The 20,549-nt window shown below is 41.9% G+C and overlaps 1 protein-coding gene across 4 annotated transcripts in view; it reads right to left on the bottom strand.

Moving 5' to 3' along the window:
- Positions 1-20,549, bottom strand: part of RAB34 (RAB34, member RAS oncogene family) — a 70,962-nt gene that overhangs the window by 26,720 nt on the left and 23,693 nt on the right. For 2 of the 4 annotated variants that reach the window (XM_069761221.1, XM_069761222.1), the window contains exons 3-5: positions 16,329-16,420; positions 11,996-12,061; positions 2,533-2,634 (exon numbers count right to left, since the gene is read on the bottom strand). In XM_069761221.1, coding sequence (XP_069617322.1) covers positions 2,533-2,634; positions 11,996-12,061; positions 16,329-16,420 — 260 coding nt within the window. Of the gene's footprint in view, positions 1-2,532; positions 2,635-11,995; positions 12,065-16,328; positions 16,421-20,549 lie in introns of all 4 variants that reach the window. The other 2 variants (XM_069761219.1, XM_069761220.1) reach the window with 1 other exon arrangement.

The following is a 20,549-nucleotide window of genomic DNA, read 5'->3' as shown; positions in this document are numbered from 1 at the left end:
CCACAAGAGATCCACAGTAGTGTTTGACGTTGGAGAACATCCTTAGTAATATCTCAAGTCATATCAATTTTCACCTGGAAAGTAATTTTTTTAAAATAAATGCCCTTTAAATATTTAAAGGTCTCAAAGTGCTGGTCCAATTACAGGCAGGTCATCCTATGTATTGGCAGCTTTATGTTCAGGGCTTGGGGGCATCATATCTGAACATCATTCACCCTGGTAAAGAAGGTATCAATGCACATGACGTCTGTTCCCATGAGGCTGAGGTGTAGCTAGCAGGTGGTTATTGGGGGTGGCTGCTCTGAACCACTCACATGGAGGGGCCCATTAGCAAATTGCTAATCTGGTGAGTCCTGCTGCTCCGCTTCTTCCTTGGTGAGCAGCAGAATTAATCTTTCCCCGGGAACCAGAGCACTCAACACTTCCTAAATAAATAAATCACCGCGCCAACTGATTCCCCACCTCCCCTTTGTACCTCTGCAAATTTTTTTTTTAAGAAAATGCTGGACCTATTTTGAAATAAAAACATTGAGGCTAAGCAGCGACTTTGATCCCAAGATATGTGCACATGTTTAGTATTTGGTGTTTTTCTGACCATTTCTGTATCTACATCAAAGACACCCAGGGCAGCGGAGGAGCCACGGTAGAGCTGAAGACCCTACCCACAGTCCCGCCCCGACGCATTGGAGCCCAAATGTCTAATGATGATTTAATAGAAACCAGACTATGGATTTCTTCACTGAAGGTATCTAGTAAATCTGTAAAACACCACCATTATGTCCACATCTTTAGTTTAAGGGCTCATACCCATCACTGTTAAAAGAAACGGTCCGATTTTGGTCCAGAAAAGTGGGAAGAGTGTCATTCGATTTTCATGCAAGAACAATCAGATTTTTAACACCTAGCATCCGATTTACATCCAATTGCAATTTTAGCATGAGTGAGCTTTTAGATAGAGCAATTCTCTATGTAATTTACACAGTTTTCAAAGGCATTATTCTTGAAAATATATATACAGGTGCTTCTCACTAAATTAGAATATCATTAAAAAGTTAATCTATTTCAGTTCTTCAATACAATTAGTGAATCTCATATATTATATAGAGTCATTACAAACAGAGTGATCTATTTCAAGTGTTTATTTCTGTTAATGTTGATGATTATGACTTACAGCCAATGAAAACCCAAAAGTCGTTATCTCAGTAAATTAGAATAATTAACAAAAAAACACCTGCAAAGTCCCTTAGTCTGTTTCAGTAGGCCCCACAATCATGGGGAAGACTACTGACTTGACAGGTGTCCAGAAGGCGTCATTGACTCACTTCACAAGGAGGGTAAGCCACAAAAGGTCATTGCTAAAGAAGGCTGTTCACAGAGTCCTGTATCCAAGCATATTAATGGAAAGTTAAGTGGAAGGAAAACGTGTGGTAGAAAAAGGTGCACAAGCAACCGGAATCCCACAACATATCATTAAACAGCAGAGGGAAAGGGGACAGCAGGTGGCAGATGTTTATAGCCTGCGTAGGGGGTAATACACATGGAGCTTCCCAAGCTATTAGTATCAGCTCAGAGCTGTATAAGTAGCCTTTACTAGTTATTAAAATGAGGGACCCCCCTAAAAAATGACATAGGGTCCCCCCATAATTAATAACCTGCAAAGGCTAGGCAGACAACTGCGGGCTGATATTAATAGCCTAGGAAGTAGCCATGGATACTCCCCCCTCCCAAACTTAAAAAAATCAGATCTCCGCCACCCCTGAAAATGTTGGGGGATCCCACAGCTTTTTTTTCCAGCAATTTATTTATTCAATACATATACAGTAAGCTACACAAGCAAGCGACTAATTATATATGTGACTGACATCTTTATATCTATCTATTCTATGTGTATATATCGATTCTATGTATTCTATTCTGTTGGGTCACGCTGTGATTTTACTGTATGCTGCTGAGTTGTTGGGTTTCAAGGACATGGGTGTGTAAAACTTGCATGGTCTGAGTGCATTGTGCGTTTTTTTTTTCTTGCAGCCATTAACTTGCATTGGCGATTCTTGTCCGAGATGGTAGAACTATCGCAGTATGCTGAGATTTTTTTCTCAGTCCGATTTCGGCTGAGGAAAAAAAAAATTGCAGATGAGTTGTGACTCATAGGTTAACATTGGTCCGAGTGCAATCCGATTTTTTATCGGATTGCACTCATCTGTTTTTCTCGCAGATGAGTATGAGCCCTAAATCTTGCATTTCAGAAAATCTGCACCATATATTAACCTGTGGTTTTCATATCTGCAATTTGTAAATTTATGCTGCAGTTTTCAGGATAGTATTATGATATATGAGAAACACCACTGCACGTTCAAAGCAAAATCTGTGTTCTTATAGTGTTAACTGTGATCGGAGAAACATGCCTTATTGGGAGGAATATAGAGAGTTTTGTAAAACCACTTAAATGGTTATTTCAGGATATTTGTCCGATTAGGACCAAAATCCATATCAACTCAGCAGATATATAAATTAATAATACATTATACTTACAGTTGCAAGCTAAAAGGAATTCCCAGGATCTCAAACCTCTCCATCTCAAAGTCCACCCCAATTGTAGCCTTGTAATTTTTATCAAAGGCATCTTTACAGAACCTTAAAAAAATTCAAAACAAAATAAAAATGAATATAAAAAATGTACATAATTGCAAGAGACCCTAAGGCCTAGCAATGAGTATTTATAACATTTTGATGTTGCAGATTTTCACCAGTATTTCTGCACCATTAGGTAAATTAGGTTTCTTGCATTTTTATCGCATTTTCAAAGTTGCAGTTTTTGTCTCTTGTTGGTATGTCATGTTTTAACCCCTTAGTGACAGAGCCAATTTGGTACTTAATGACCAAGCCGATTTTTGCAATTCTGACCACTGTCACTTTATGAGGTTATAACTCTGGAACGCTTCAACGGATCCCGCTGATTCTGAGACTGTTTTTTCGTGACATATTGTACTTCATGTTAGTGGTAACATTTCTTCGATATTACTTGCGATTATTTATTAAAAAAACGGAAATATGGCAAAAATTTTGAAAATTTAGCAATTTTCAAAATTTGAATTTTTATTCCCTTACATCAAAGAGATATGTCACACAAAATGGTCAATAAATAACATTTCCCATATGTCTACTTTACATCAGCACAATTTTGGAATAAAATTTTTTTTTTATTAGGGAGTTATAAGGGTTAAAATTTGACCAGCAATTTTTTATTTTTACAGCAAAATTTACAAAACCATTTTTTTAGGGACCACCTCACATTTTAAGTCAGTTTGAGGGGTCTATGTGGCAGAAAATGCCCAAAATTGACACCATTCTAAAAACTGCACCCCTCAAGGTGCGCAAAACCACATTCAAGAAGTTTATTAACCCTTCAGTTGCTGCACAGGAACTGAAGCAATGTGGAAGGAAAAAATGAACATTTTACTTTTTTTCACAAACATTTTACTTCAGAACCAATTTTTTTTATTTTCACAAGTGCAATTTGTCCGGAGAATGCCGATACCCCATATGTGGGGAAGGACCACTGTTTGGGTGCACAGTAGAGCTCAGAAGGGAAGGAGCGCCATTTGGCTTTTTCAACATAGAATTCCCTGGAATTGAGATCGGACACCATGTCGCGTTTGGAGAGCCGCTGATGTGCCTAAACAGTGGAAACCCCCCACAAGTGACACCATTTTGGAAACTAGACCCCCTAAGGAACTTATCTAGGTGTGTGGTCAACACTTTGAACACCCAAGTGCTTCACACAAGTTTATAGCGTAGAGCCGAAAAAATTAAAAATCATTTTTTTTTCACAAAAATGATCTTTTCACCCCCAATTTTTTATTTTCCCATGGGTAGCAAGACAAATTGGACCCCAAAAGTTGTTGTGCAATTTGTCCTGAGTATGTCGATACCCCGTATGTGGGGGTAAACCTCTGTTTGGGTGCACAGTAGAGCTCAGAAGGGAAGGAGCGCCATTTGACTTTTTCAACATAGAATTCTCTGGAATTGAGATCGGACACCATGTCGCGTTTGGAGAGCCGCTGATGTGCCTAAACAGTGTAAACCCCCCACAAGTGACACCATTTTGGAAACTAGACCCCCTAAGGAACTTATCTAGGTGTGTGGTCAACACTTTGAACACCCCAGTGCTTCACACAAGTTTATAACGTAGAGCCGAAAAAATTAAAAATCATTTTTTTTTCACAAAAATGATCTTTTCACCCCCAATTTTTTATTTTCCCAAGGGTAGCAAGACAAATTGGACCCCAAAAGTTGTTGTGCAATTTGTCCTGAGTATGTCAATACCCTGTATGTGGGGGTAAACCTCTGTTTGGGTGCACAGTAGAGCTCAGAAAGGAAGAAGCGCCATTTGACTTTTTCAACATAGAATTCTCTGGAATTGAGATCGGACACCATGTCGTGTTTGGAGAGCCGCTGATGTGCCTAAACAGTGGAAACCCCCCACAAGTGACACCATTTTGGAAACTAGACCCCCTAAGGAACTTATCTAGGTGTGTGGTCAACACTTTGAACACCCAAGTGCTTCACACAAGTTTATAACGTAGAGCCGAAAAAATTAAAAATCATTTTTTTTTCACAAAAATGATCTTTTCACCCCCAATTTTTTATTTTCCCAAGGGTAGCAAGACAAATTGGACCCCAAAAGTTGTTGTGCAATTTGTCCTGAGTATGTCGATACCCCGTATGTGGGGGTAAACCTCTGTTTGGGAGCACTGCGGAGCTTGGAAGGGAAGGAGCGCCGTTTGAATTTTTAATCTCTTAATTGTGAGAGCGGACGCCATTTTGGGTTTGTAGATGTGCCTAACAGCAGAAACCCCCCACAACTGACCCCGTTTTGGAAACTACACCCCTCAAAGATTTTAATCAGGGGTATATTGAGCAATTTGAACCCACATGTATGACACAGAGTTTGATAACATTAGGTCGTCATATTGAAAAAAATCATTTTTTTCCACGAGAATCTTGTTTTAGACCTGAATGTCTCACTTTTTCAGATATAACATCAAAAAGTGGACCCCACAATTCATTACCCACTTTATTATGAGCGCAGCGATATCCCATATGTAGTCAAAAAGTTCTGTTTGGACAAATGGCAGGGCTTGGACAGAAAGGGGCACAATGTGACAAATTTGGCTTTATTTGAAATTGAAGATCCAGGACCCATTCAAAGCTTCTAGAGACATTGAGCAAAAAAGAAAATCCTTCCAGGAATTATTACTCACAGAGGGAGGCATGCTCCTAAAACACAATGGCTGACTATAAAATTGGTCTTGCTAACAAAACAGTTGTCCCGCATTTGCGTATATTGTAGCAGGAAGAATAAACTGTACTGGAATGAAGGGAAAAATGTGTAGGAAAATGCAGCCAACTATGTGGCAAAGCGGAGTTTGTTCCAAAGATGAAAGAACACCATCAGGGCTAGAATGGCAGACACTTTCAGAGACTGGTCGTACAACGTCCTTTTAGCTCCATCAATCCCTATATGAGAGACGAATGTGCCAATAGACGTGGTACACCATAGCAAGCTCCCACCCGCCAAGGTCAGAACCGCTATATGCACAAAACAACCAGTTCTCTATAGAAAGTATTGTCTGGTACCAGAGGTTCGGCAAGAACCATAAAGTAAAGCCCATAGTGTATAAGTACGGAACTTCCTAATTTTTTTAGAAATCCTACAATAAAATGATCATGCCCGTATCATCAACATAAATATAAGTAATATAAATGGAAACCAAAGTTTTGTGTAGCAAGAGTCATAAAGCAGTCAAAGTTAGATAAATGGTCAAAAATGTTTGTGAGTAATCAAGTCCTAGAATTCATTTTCAGATGATTTCACTTTTCAAGATCATTTCTGGGGTCCACATTCTAACGCTTATTGACATAGGTACGTGGACGAGAATTTGTTGGAATAGTAGTTTGGTATGGGATTGATCGAGTCGTAGAATTTTCAGATGACCTGACTTTGCAAGAACATTTGTGGGGTCCACACTCTAGAGCGTACAGACGTGGGTACGTGGATGAGAATTTGTTGGGATAGTAGTTTGGTATGGGATTGATCGAGTCGTAAAATTTTCAGATGACCTGACTTTGCAAGAACATTTGTGGGGCACACACTCTAGAGCGTACAGACGTGGGTACGTGGATGAGAATTTGTTGGGATAGTAGTTTGGTATGGGATTGATCGAGTCGTAAAATTTTCAGATGACCTGACTTTGCAAGAACATTTGTGGGGCACACACTCTAGAGCGTACAGACGTGGGTACGTGGACGAGAATTTGTTGGGATAGTAGTTTGGTATGGGATTGATCAAGTTCTGGAATTAATTGTGAAATGGGGTAAAATGGGATCTACTAATTTAAAATATTATTTATCAATTGTTCCAAATTGTACTACTGGGGCCACTAAGCAGAAAATAAAAATTATTGAAAAAAAGCAAACTAATAATTGTAGGTGGTGTGGTAGGTCTCAAAACAGGGGGAGATACAAAGGCCTGGTTGGGATGGGCATGTGGGGCAATAAAATCGGGAATCACTCCGCCTGCCATGCTTTCTGCAAACTCGGCACCTTTTTTGAGGATACCTTTGGGTGGGAGTGACAGGGACAGGGTGAGGAAAATGGCGTTCTGACAGTCTCCGGGAATCCTCAGAGTCGAAGGCTTCCCCCGGTGACATGGACTCAAATATGAGGCTCTCTACTACTTTTTCCTGAAAGTGCAGGAAAGTTAGCGGTCCTTGAGATTTTTTATATGGGACAAAGCTGTTGTAGGTGGCAGTCTGAATTAGATAGATTCCCACCTTTTTATACCACGCCCTGGTCTTCCTCTTGACCAGGTATGGTTGCAGAACCTGGTCTGACAGGTCTACGCCACCCATATGTCTGTTATAGTCTGTGACGCAGACTGGTTTTTCTTTGTCCCTGGTGGCACCCCTCTCTCTGACCGTCACAGTGGTGTCCGTATGCAGTGTGGAAAGCATGTAGACGTCCTTCCTGTCTTTCCACTTCACTGCAAGAAGTTGGTCGCTTGCAAGTGAAAATGACGCCCCCCTCTCCAAACGTCTGGACACCAACTGTGACGGAAATCCCACTCTGTTTTTCCTCACTGTCCCACAGGCCCCTGTATTTGCAGCATGGAGGGATTTGTATAGGGGGATGCTAGTGTAATAGTTATCTGTGTACACGTGGTACCCTTGATTGAGAAAGGGCGTCATTAGCTCCCAGACAATTTTGCCTGGGATACCAATTGTCTGGGGGCAGTTTGGGGGGTTTATTTGGCGGTCCCTACCTTCATAAATTAGGAAGGTGGACGTGTACCCTGATGAGCTCTCGCAAGCTTTATATAATTTTACGCCGTATTTGGCTCTCTTGGAGGGAATAAATTGGCGGAATAACAGACGGCCCTTGTAGCTCATCAAGGACTCGTCGACTGCCATATTTTGCTCTGGGGTATAGGAATTTAAAAAGGAAGTTTTTAGGAGGGAAATTAGGGGTCTTAATTTATTTAGCCGATCGTAGTTGGGGTCAGTTCTTGGGAGAGCTTGGGAATTGTCACTGAAGTGGAGGAATCTCATCAGGGCTTCGTAACGGGCTCGGGACATGATGGCTGCAAATACAGGGGTGCAGTGGACAGCTTTTGTTGCCCAGTAAGAGCGGAGAGTGGTTTTTTTTACTATACCCATATTCAGGGTGAGGCCTAAGAATTTTTTTATTTCAGGTATATTTGTGGGGATCCAGGAACGGGAATGAAAGCCAGTGGGTTTTTGGGAAATATATTGTCGGGCATATAGATTTGTTTGGTGGACGATTAATTGCAGGACTTCGGGGCTAATGAAAATTTCAAAAAAATCAATGGGGGTAAAATTGGCGACATCTACTTTTATTCCAGGGACTGCAGAAAAAGGGGGAATTTGAGGGGAAAATGAGGTGTCATTATACCACAGCGGTGGGGGGACTGCGGTACTTGGTCCTGCCTCTGAAGCTTCAGCAGTGACGACCGACTCCGCTACCACCGGGCTGGGGGATCCTGTGGAGGAAGAGTCGTCATCACTGTCTGAAAACTGCTCAACTTCAGGGGCAGAATCTGTTTCGCTGCCGGAGCTGCCGGAGCAAAGCAGGCTGTAAGCTTGCTCCGCGCTAAAAGTTCTGCGGGCCATTTTATCTAATTCCTCCCCTAACCCTAACAAAATTTAAAAAAAAAAAATTATAATTTTTTTTTTCTTTTTTTTTTTTTATAATCCTCTGCTGATGATGCAGGGATTACGGAGAACGGGGGTGGGTAAATTGGATGCTGGCGGAGGCAGATGATATGTTATTTGTAACTGACAGGGCAGCACTTGATCTGTAGTCTCTCTCTCTTCTCTCCTAGAACAACTACAAGGAGAGAAGAGAAAGGTACAGCCCAAGTGCTGCCATGTTTATCAAACATTTGGGGTTTTGATCACTGTAATTGGACATATTACAGTAATCAAAACCCAGCAGCCAATGAGAAAATTCTCATAGGTTGCTGGGTCTCTGCTGGCAGATCATGGCAGGCGCACTGCGCATGCGCCCGCCATTTTCTTCCAGCAGAGAAGAAGAAGGGGGGCCAGGAGCCATGGGCTGAGGACCGGGGACCACGGACTGAGGACCGGGGACCGGGGACAGCAGCAGGCGGTATGGTGGGGGGCTCGGGGGCTCTATTTCTCTCCCTTCTGATGTGCGATCACATCAGAGGGGAGAGAAATGCAAAGCATTTTTTTTTTCCACAAACTATTTGCAGCGATCGCAACCCTGGGGGTCTGTAAAGACCCCCTGGATTGCGATCGCTCCAGGGGTCGGTAAAAACCGACCCCAATACACCGGGGGAAGCTAGGTTTTGGCGGGCGCATCTGCACTTGCGCCCGCCATTTTGGAGCCCGCACAGGAAGGAGGAGGGTCGGGGACCGGGAGGGCACCTTCACCGGTACATTAGGTACCGTGGGGGGCTCGGGGGACCCTATTTCTCTCCCCTCTAATGTCTGATCACATTAGAGGGGAGAGAAACACAACGCAAATCGCGTTTTTGTTTTTTTTTTGCGATCGCCGGTAAACGGTTAATTACCGGCGATCGCAAATGCGGGGTGGGTAAAAAAAACCCCGAATCATGTTCTCTGGGGTCTCGGCTACCCCCGGCAGCCGAGACCCCGGAGAAATTCGGCCTCTGGGGGGCGCTATACACTTTTTCCACAGCGCCGTTAATTAACGGCGCTGTGGTTTAAGTACCCTTAGCGGCCGCCGTTAAAAGGCGTATCGGCGGTCGCTAAGAGGTTAAATAAAGCTTCTTTGTTTTAGAAACGTTGGCGTTGCCAAAATGTTATTGATTCAGACATGCAGATTACAGGTGTTTTTAGTGCATTTTTTACCTGTGTTTTTTTCTGTATCTAATGCAGTTCTATGGGGAAAATTTGCACATAATACTAAGTGTACCCTCAAGAGAAATTGACACAAACCGCAGGTTCAGCTCAGTGGGTGTAAAGAAAGTATAGAATTGTAAGGGAAACTATAATGTCAGTAAAATAACTAGTAAGGCTGCATCAGTCTCTAGTCTAGGGACAGAACAACTGCCTACTCTTATTGCAGTAACTCAGAACCACAGGGGGGTCTCCTGGGAGAATACTGAGAAGTGTCAAATATGGCACCTTTCCTGGACCCTCAGCTTTAAAGCAGCTAGCAGATGGTTTGGAAGCCAGAATATTTCCCATTGACTGTATATAAAAGAGGGGGTGTGATGGTGCGATATGTTATGTGTGTATCATTTTGTGTATATTTATATTTTACTGATTATCATGGTGTTCTCTTGTAGGATGAGTTGTTATTTGTCATCTGATATCAGCCCCCACAGTCCTGTACTCAGGGCCGTATTTGCCACTAGGCACTTGAGGGCACGTGCCTAGGGCGGGGACGATGCGGGGGGGGGGGGAGGGCAGCACCGAAGCAAGGTTTTTTGTGTTTTTTTAAGTCACCTCCCGACCAACCGCCCCCCTAGGCGTGGCCTAAAATTTGCGCACCGCAAACTTTATACCCCTTTCCCTTCTTCAAAAGTAGGGAGGTATGGTACCACATTTGCCAGATCACGGCAAGTGCCAGAAATCCCATGGGGAATGAATGAGGCCAAACGCAATGTTGCCGTAAGTGATCCGTTACACGGCAGATGCAGAAAAACTGCCCGATCTGCTGCAAAAGGCTACTTTCACATTAGCGATTCTTGCCGATAGTGTCATACTCACCAACAGGGGGAGGCAGCACTAAAAGTGCCTAGGGCAGCAGAAACTCTAAATACGGCCCTGCCTGTACTGTTATCTCTCCACAGGGTCAGTGAATAATGTTGTTTGCTAATATGCTAATGACATATTGAAGTAGCTTGTTGAAACAATGAGCCCCTGCGACCCACCCCCCCTAACCTGTGAATGAGGAGGGAGACTTGTAAAAATCAGGGAGGTGAGACACAGATCAGTCTTTTGTGGAATGATAATGTGAACACAGCACACAGAGAAGGGGAAGCATATGGACCATTTTTTATCCTCTGTCTGCTGGATTATTGGGCTCATCTCCTTGGACATTTATCCAGTTACTGAACTGCATTCGGCTTCTGGACTATCTTATCCTTTGTGTGGTGGATCGTATATGGACCTTTCATGCTTTTGCCTAAATAAAGCTTTTGGAATTGTTCACTATTCTCTTGCTCTGTTGATGGTGTGGAATCGGAGAAGGACCCTGTGACAGGGGGGACCACGTAATATTTGAAATGCAAGGCCCTTAGCCCACCATCCAACCACAAACAGCAATTTTTAAATACGGTAGTTAAATCCAGGTGATCCTGGAAATATGAACCTATGGTCAGGACTATAAAAAGCTACTCCACACTGATGAGGGGCAAACACCCCGAAACAGCTGTATGTGGATGGATACCATGTTTTGGCATAGGTTTTCCTTTATAGATGCTGCCCTTCCCGTGGTTGTTCCTTCCCGGTGAAAGACCTGGCTATTTATTGCTTGCATTGAGAAACACGTGATGGTGTCTCCGCCGCTTTTCTACATGCATTTGCATATTTTCCATAAGGGATGGGGGCAGTGTTCTGGATCACTGCGTTGAGAAACACATGATGGTGTCTCCGCAGTGTTGGATGTTTTGATCTCCCCGAGGTCATTCATCCTTATGTTTATAGTCCTTTTACTAGGCACTGCTCCTAATAGCCAGTTTCCTACTCCACACTGATGAGGGGCAAATACCCCGAAACAGCTGTCTGTGGATGGATACCATGTTTTGGCATAGGTGGTTTTCCTTTTTGGATGCTGCCCTTCCCGTGGTTGTTCCTTCCCGGTGAAAGACCTGGCTATTTATTGCTTGCATTGAGAAACACGTGATGGTGTCTCCGCGGCTTTTCTACATGCATTTACATATTTCCCATAAGGGATGGGGGCAGTGTTCTGGATCACTGCGTTGAGAAACACATGATGGTGTCTCCGCAGTGTTGGATGTTTTGATCTCCCCGAGGTCATTCATCCTTATGTTTATAAAAAGCTAGGTGGCACAAAAGAAAGATACTCACAAGTGAGAGCTGTGTATGCTTATGTGCTCCATAACTCAGTTCTCCTTTCCTCAAGGAAGCAGAAGATAAGTGTAGACGGAAACATTTATGTATTTCTGCTATTTCTACCTTTTATTGTATAGCTGTTTTGCATATTTGTGTGTCATTTCATTTTGACCTTTTTATATCTTTTATTGCTAGCAATGTGTATTTTTATATTAAAGCTTAAAATCTTTAATAAATTTCATCCTTGTATGCATGTGGCCTAAGAATCTCTAAAACTATAATTTCTCAATGAGCAGTTGCAGTCAGAGAGAAGATGGATACAACACCAGGTAAATATGTGATCTTAGTGAAGGATAACAATTTTCATGTCGCTGTCTTTGAGGAACAAAACGTCTAGATCGTACCTATTTATCATACATGTCTTGCCCACGGAAAGATCTCCGACCACAATAACTTTGGAAATTTTAAATCTGCTGGGAAAGGAAAAGAGACATAAATACAAGTAAAATTATGTCAATATGATACATTATAAAATGGGTAACCGGGAGGCATCTACATCTTAGGGTATGTGCACATGATCTGGAGTTGCTGCGGGTTTGATGCTGCGTATTTATAATACAGCATCAAACCTGCAGCGGCCAGATGTTACAGGATAATGGATGGGACCACTATGCGTCCACAGACGTCCGCGGCTGACCCGCGGAGACAGACATGCGGCATGTCTCTCCAGACCGCAGCATGTCAATTTCTCTTGAGGAGACTCTGTCTCAGCAAGAGAAATTACACGAGTAGAATGTGTTTAACTTGGTGAATCGGCACGGTTCAGTGATCACGTGCGGATTCACCTGCGTTCAATAGAAGGCAGCGCTTTGGACACAGCAAACATACACTGTGTCCAAAGCACTGCTAGTTCTGGAACATGGATACCCCGCCATATGCCATATAAACTGATCAGCCATAACATTTGTACCGTCTAAATGCTGGTGCAGATGACCGCATACGCTCTCTTCCGGGATAATCGGGCGCAAATCACACTCTGATCAAATTGTGATCACAGTTTGATCCGATTCTCTTGGATAAGGAGAGGATGGGAAAAAAAATTAATTCCTCAATCTTCTCCATTCAATTAGACCATGGAAATCGTACTGCACTCAGATGTGATTTGAGTGCAGTCCGATGGTTTCCATGCACTCATTGACTTGCGTGGCCGAGTGTGATCTGAACATTGGATCAAACTTGGGCATTCCGGGATTTTTTCCTGGCATCGGCTCAATCAGATGACGGATGCGACGTGTGGCCATAAGTCGCAATGTGTCGCTAATGCAAGTCTATGGAGAAAAAACGCATCCTGCGGGCAACTTTGCAGGATGCGTTTTTTCTCCAAAACTTCGCATTGTGACGGCCATCAGAAGACGGAAGTGTGAAAGTAGCCTAAGGCTGGACAACCACTTTAACAGAAAAAAAATGATGTGTGAATACTTCTACTAAACTCTATGGGTCGATGTGATGTATGTGTTAAATGTTGACAATGGTTGTTGTGTGAATTTGCCCCAAGAATCAACACTTAGTTCAAGCAAAATCATAATTTGACCTGAATACTGTATATGTCACTATTAATTTAGTGGCTTTCTTGATCAGATATTATTGTTATTATTTGTATCAATGTACCTGTCTTCTGTAAAACAATATAAGAGATGCTTGGCATGTAACTAGTTAAGTATTTTCCTTCTCCCAAGAAGTAAATCTGGCTCTAAAAGGTGGAGCGTCATGCTGGCTGTCACTATGGTAAAGATGACACCATTCTTCTGCCTCACTAACACTAATACTATGACCTGCAGGAAGAACACATGCACCAGGCCGCACACCCAGAAGGAAAATATTTGGGAAAGTCAGGGTGGATCAGAATGAGGAATGTTATTGTGATCAGATCATAAACCAAGGCCGTCACTGACCTCTGCTATGGGGAAAGAAACCACGCACTTATAGATGGAGAACGTCAGCTCTGCAGCCTGAGCACTGAAGAACCTGCACAAACACCACTGCAACAAGCAGCATTCTTCTGTGGAGGTTTTTTTTTGTTTTGTTCTTTTTTTACGTTTTTCACTGCTCTTTTTTTTTCTTGTTTTAAAAAATGAAGATGTGACAGGAAGATTATACACAGGGTGAATTGATGAAAGTCTTAAGACAGTGTTTTGGCTTTAAAAGGTCGCAAATGCCAGTCACGAAGTTGAAAGGAGCAATGAATCGAAGACTGATTATCGAAACTGACTCCACTACTAACTGCCTGATAAGATACAAGATCTCAGATATAGAAACCATATTATGCAAAATAGTCCTACGGTTGTCAACCGGGACTAGTATAGGCTATAACCCTGGAGCTCCCAAATTCCATTAAAACATAAGAACACGGAGCATGTAAACCACCAAAGAATACGTAGTAACTAAAAAGGTTTATTTTTAATGACACAATAGATCATGAAAGACAATACATAGCATGTATCTCAAAATAGTTATATCAAAAACAGAGCTATTCAAATCTGGCCAAAGGTGCACCAAAAATGTGGTGTCACCCCACAGGCATAAATACGGGGAGGAAGAACCACAGAACCAAAGTCCTTAATCAGGTATAAAGTGACAGTGCAACTAATTACCAAATGTAAAAAGTAGTTTAGGAAATGACAGGCTCACTACCACCACATAGGGGAAAATATGTACTATCACTCATTTTCTAAGGTGAGTGATCATTCACGTTTTTAGACCTAAACAGTGGTGATGCAAGTAATCCCATTATTGGTTCTTACCCGTATTCATGGCTGTGAGTGTAGACACACGCCCCTATGCGAGTTTCGCGTTGGCTTCCTCAGAGGGCCAAGATGGTATAAGTGTCCCCAATGTCCTTCTTATATACCCCTCTCAAATTCACTGAAGGAGGCGCATGTGGCCAAGCAACGAGCCCCGGGTGCTGCATCATCCCCGGAGCGGGTCACGGGGAAGTCCCCAACGACGTCAATGACCCGCACACGTCACTACCAGTGATGCCATGGCCGAGACTCGCGTTGGAGATGTGCACTGGTGATTCTATCGGTCTGCTGCCTGTATCATTAGAATGAGGAGCGCTTCCTGTGCCAAGCCATTATGTTTGCTCGGCCACATGCGCCTCCTTCAGTGAATATGATCAAGGTATATAAGAAGGACATTGGGGACACATACCATCTTGGCCTGCTGAGTGAGCCCATGCAAAACTCGCATAGGGGCGCGTGTCTACACTCACAGCCATGAATACGGTTAAGAGCCAATAATGGGATTACTTGCATCACCACTGTTTAGGTCTAAAAACTTGAATGGTCACTGACCTTAAGGTACCTTCACACTGAACAATTTTACAACGATAACGATAGCGATCCATGACGTTGCAGCGACCTGGATAGCGATATCGTTGTGTTTGACACGCAGCAGAGATCAGGATCCTGCTGTGAGATCGTAGGTCGGAGCTAGAAGGCCAGCACCTTATTTCGTCGCTGGATCACCCGCTGACATCGCTGAATCGGCGTGTGTGACGCCGATCCAGCGATGTGTTCACTGGTAACCAGGGTTAACATCGGGTTACTGAGCGCAGCCCTGCGCTTAGTAACCCGATGTTTACCCTGGTTACCCGGGGACCTCGGCATCGTTGGTCGCTGGAGGGCTGTCTGTGTGACAGCTCTCCAGCGACCACACAGCGACGCTGCAGCGATTGGCATCGTTGTCTAGATCGCTGCAGCGTCGCTTAATGTTACGGTACCCTTAGAAAATGAGTGATAGTACATATTTTCCCCTATGTGGTGGTAGTGAGCCTCTTATTTCCTAAACTACTTTTTATATATGGTAATTAGTTGCACTGTCACTTTATATGTATACCCGATTAAGGGTTTTGGTTCTGTGGTTCTTCCTCCCCGTATTTATGCCTGTGGGGTGACACCACATTATTGGTGCACCTTTGACCGGATTTGAATAGCTCTGTTTTTGATAAAACTGCTTTGAGATACATGCTATGTATTGTCTTTCATGATCTATTGTGTCATTAAAAATATACCTTTTTAATTACTACGTATTCTTTGGTGGTTTATATGCTCCGTGTTATGTTTTAATACTAACTGCCTGATGTATATTACAATCATACCAAAAGATAACAATTCTATGTAAGGCTACGTTCCCACAATGAGTATTTGGTGAGTTTTTAATGTTGTAGATTTTCTGCACCAATTAGATAAATTAAGTCACTTGCATTTTGAGTGCGATTTTTTTTTTTCATGTGTTTTTATAGCATTTTTTTCAGCTGTAGATTTTTACTCTTTTTGACACATAATTTTTTAAATAAAGCAGCTTTCCTTTGGATATTCTCTCTTACTTAGCTTTGATAAAACTATTGATAAAGTGATGTGCAGATTACATGTGTTTATAGAGTGTCCTCGGTACGAAAAAGTCCTAAAAACACATATGCCGGGTTTTTACATGTGGCCTTTCCTCATCACATTAAAGTCTATGGGGAAACCTAGACTCAGATAATAATTTTTCCTTCATGGTATTATCCATCATAAGTAAGCAGGATCGGGTACAGCACTTTTAACCAGTTGATGTATACTCTGACATTCTATGATCACTCTCATTCAGAACAGAGGGACTGTTTTGGAAATCTGCAATTGTAACTATTCAGCGGGATGTATATACCAGTACATGCTTCATTCAGACTTTGCTTACCCCACAGTCCCGGTTCTCTGCTGCTTACAGGCACCGATGACTTTGGAATGAAAGGAGTCTCTGGTGTGAAGACATGCCTCTTTTTTGAAGCACTGAGGAAACAAAAATAAAAAACACAAATTATTGAAATTTCAATAAAAAATTATGAAACTTATTTTTGTTAAGTGTGTCTAAGCTTCTGCCACATATAGTATCTAAATGAATGTCCGGTTTTAGCACGCCATATCCATGTTGATTTCCTGATAATTTTTTTTTTCTCCGCTCCATTAGGGCACAGTTAATATCAGTGAGTACAGTTTAAATGCAATATCTTGTCTCTTTTATATTGCTCAGTACAAGCTTTTTTTTTACAAGCTCGCCTCCTAATTACCATAAAGACTCCTATAATCATAACACTAAAAATGGCTAAATCTGCCGATATCAGCTGACATTAATGTATATTGGGGCCTCTTGGCCTCTTCTATAGATGATGTTGGGAGGACCTGGCATGTCCAATTTCGTACTGCCAATCCTTTTGCTCTCTGGGACATAAGCCGCAGCCAGAAGAGTCTGGCAGTGACTATCATACAGGACACAGAAGCGCTCATCTGAGCCGAGAACTACTGTATATGGTGGAGTCAGGGTGGTTGGCCGCACATTTGCTCGGCTGACAGATATCTATTGTGTATGAGAAGCTCAATCATAGAGGAATTATAAACTACAAGCATGTAGATCCCCACTAGAGAAAAAGATCTGTCAGATTCATCCAACATCTTTCTGAGTAAAATCCTCTGCATGCCTCTTTATGAAAACAGAATACATATCGAGACACAATGGGTCCATATAAAAGTGTTAGCCGGAGTATTACCACAGCAGCGCGTGTTACTTCATATAAGCAGCAGAATCCAACGTAAGGCAAACTGTGTTTAATATATGCAGCTTGAACTGGAACAAAATAAGAAAGCTTTGACAGTAACTACCGATATAATCTAGTCCATGTAACACATGTCTCTCTGTGAAGGAAACAGCAGCAGAATGATGCAATCAGTGAGAGTCCTCTGACCTTTTTGTACAAACTTTAACAATCACAGCATAGCTGACAAATGAACACTCATAGACATTCAATGCAGACTACAACAGGAATGGAGTTGTTGCATTTAAACTTATTCCAACACCCCCACTCAACAACTGCTTATCCTGTTAGTCCCATTGCAGTTCTGAATTCTTCAAACTTGGCTCTTGACAATGGCTTTGTCAAAACATCTGCTAACATCTTGTCAGATTCACAGTAAACAAACTTTAGAACTTCACGCTCTACTAAGTCACGCAAGTGATGATGTTTAACATCAATGTGCTTTGTTCTTGCACTTATCCTTTCACTGCTGGCGAGCTTGATACATCCTTGGTTGTCCTCATAGATAACAGTTGGTTCAGCTAGTGGTTTGCCGAATTCTTCCAAAAGTTGCTTCAACCAAATTAACTCTTGACTTGCATGAGCAGCTGATGTATATTCTGCTTCTGTAGAAGACAATGCAACTGACACTTGTTTTCTACTGGACCATGAGATTGAAGTGTGTCCTAACTTGAACAAGTAACCACTTGTTGATCTTCGATCACTTGAGTCTCCAGCCCAATCTGCATCTACATATCCTCTGAGAATTAGATCTCCTGATGCAGAAATCTTTAGACTTAACTCTTGGGTTGCCTTAAGATACTGAAGAAGTCTCTTAATTGCATTCCAATCTCTTTGGCGTGGCTTGCTTACACGTCGGCAGAGAATTCCCACTGTGGCTGAGATATCTGGACGGGTTGTGGTTGCTATGTATAGAAGTGCCCCCACTGCTTGTCTGTAACTGTCATTTGTGGGTAGCAGATCTTCTTCTCCTTCCAATTTTAGGTAAGATGGATCCATTGGAGTTGATATGCCTTTGGCTTCTGACATTCCAAACTGGTTTAGAACTGTGGAGATTTTAGAATTTTGATTAAGAAGAAAACTTCCATCTTCCTCTCTCTGGATTTGGATTCCCAAATAGTATGTCACATCTCCAAGGTCCTTGGTCTCGAAATGCTTGTTCAGAATTTGACCTAGTTTTGAAATTTCTCTCTCTTCTTGATGCGCTATTATTACATCATCCACATATAGAATAACATACATCCAATCTTGTGATACACCTTTTGTATACAAACATGGATCCGCTTGAGACCTTTTAAATCCTTCGTCGATTAACACTTTGTTCATCTTAGTGTTCCATGCTCTTGCTGATTGCTTAAGGCCGTAGAGAGATTTTTGCATTCTGCAAACAAGGTTCTCTTTACCCCTTTTAACATAGCCTTCTGGTTGAGTCATGTACAGCTCTTCTTCAATGTCTCCATGTAGAAAGGCTGTTTTGATGTCAAAATGTCTTACTTTCATCTGCTGAACAGCAGCTATGGATAATAAAGTTCTGAATGTAGTTTGCTTGGCAACTGGAGCAAAAGTAGCATCATAATCTTCACCATATTTTTGTGAATATCCTTTTGCGACCAATCTTGCTTTAAAACGGTGAACATTACCTTCGGAGTCATATTTGTTCTTAAAGACCCACTTACATCCAATTGCTTTCTTGCCTTGAGGTAGCTCTGTGAGCTCCCATGTTTTGAGCTTATGAAGGGATTCCATTTCTTCATCAGCAGCTTTTATCCATTTTTGCTTCTTATGAATAGGCAGTTTTTGCATTTCCTGCCATGACTGTGGCTCTTCTTCTGGAATTGATCTGACCATATAAGAAAGGCGTTTAGCTGGAATTCCTTTATTTGATCTTTCTGATCTTCTGATCTCCTGAGGTTGGCTTGGTTCTTCTGTTTCTTTTTCAGTACTTTCAGAGCATATCCAGACTTCAGTATTTTCTTTGAGATTCTCTTCAATGTCTGGAATCACTGACTGAAATTCTTGTTCCTTAGGTTGAATTATTTGCGTAACCTCATGAAATTTGAGCGATACTGAGTTTTCATCAATCACTACATCTCTGCTGATTGTTACTGTGTTGGTCTGTGGGTGCAGGATTCTGTATCCTTTCTGAGTTTCACTGTACCCCACAAGAACTCCTTCCTTTGCATGAGATTCCCACTTAGAACGTTTTTCTTTGGGAACATGCACAAAAGTTTTGCTTCCGAATATCCTGAGATGCTTCAGGTTGGGCTTCTCACAGTTCCATAGCTCATATGGAGTTTTACTTGTAGCTTTACTTGGCAGTCGATTTTGAAGATAGGTAGCAGTCATGATGGCTTCTCCCCAATATGTTGTAGGTAGGTTTCCATCAAATAGCATACTTCTTCCACTTTCACAAAGAGTTCGGTTCTTTCTCTCTGCTGTGCCATTCTGCTCTGGGTTGTATGGAACGGTTGTCTGGAACACGATTCCATTCTTTTTCAGGATGGTTTGCACTTTACCACTTGTATATTCAGTTCCATTATCTGCTCGCAGTACCTTTGGTATTCTTCCAAATTTGTTAAGAACTGCAGCAAGATATTCTTCAAGTTTCTGTGGAACTTCATCTTTACTTTGAAGTAGGTAAGTAACAGTATATCTGGAATAATCATCAATGAATGTGAGAAAATATCTCTTCTTGCTGGGAGTAAGAACACTCATTGGACCACACACATCTGTATGTATCAAATCCAGTATCTGTGCAGATTTAGTAGTGCTTACTTTAGGAAACGATTTTCTGGACATTTTCCCTTTTAGGCAACTTGTGCACTTCATTGTTTGATTACACTGGTTGATTGCAATACCATTTGCAAGTTGAGCTAGTTTCTTTACTGCTTCTGGATCTCTGTGGCCTAGGCGTCTGTGCCACACATGAATACAGTCCTTATGAAAATCTTGTCTAGCACTGTAAACAGTTTCATTGCATTTCAGCTGATAAAGTTCATCTTTGATTTTTCCTTCGGCAAGGGTATGACCCTTCTTTGAAATGATGCATCTGTCATCCTTAAATGTAACTATATTTCCCTGTTGTGCAAGCTTCTTTACAGATAAAAGGTTACTTTCAAGTTTGGGAACATACAGCACGTCTTTAACTGGGATTTTTCTGACTTGTGCTGAGGATTGAACTTGACAATGGAGATAACCATCTCCTATTCCTTCTGATGTCATATAGTGACCATTAGCTAAAATTACCTTTTCAGACTTGCTTTCATCTAGATTAATGAAGAAATCTTTATCACGTGTCATGTGAGCAGTCGCTCCAGAGTCAATACACC

This window comes from Ranitomeya imitator, chromosome 3 (genome assembly GCF_032444005.1).
Source record: "Ranitomeya imitator isolate aRanImi1 chromosome 3, aRanImi1.pri, whole genome shotgun sequence".
NCBI classification, from domain to species: domain Eukaryota; kingdom Metazoa; phylum Chordata; class Amphibia; order Anura; family Dendrobatidae; genus Ranitomeya; species Ranitomeya imitator.
The sequence above is the reverse complement of the archived record's forward strand: the minus strand, read 5'-3'. Positions and strand labels throughout refer to the sequence as shown.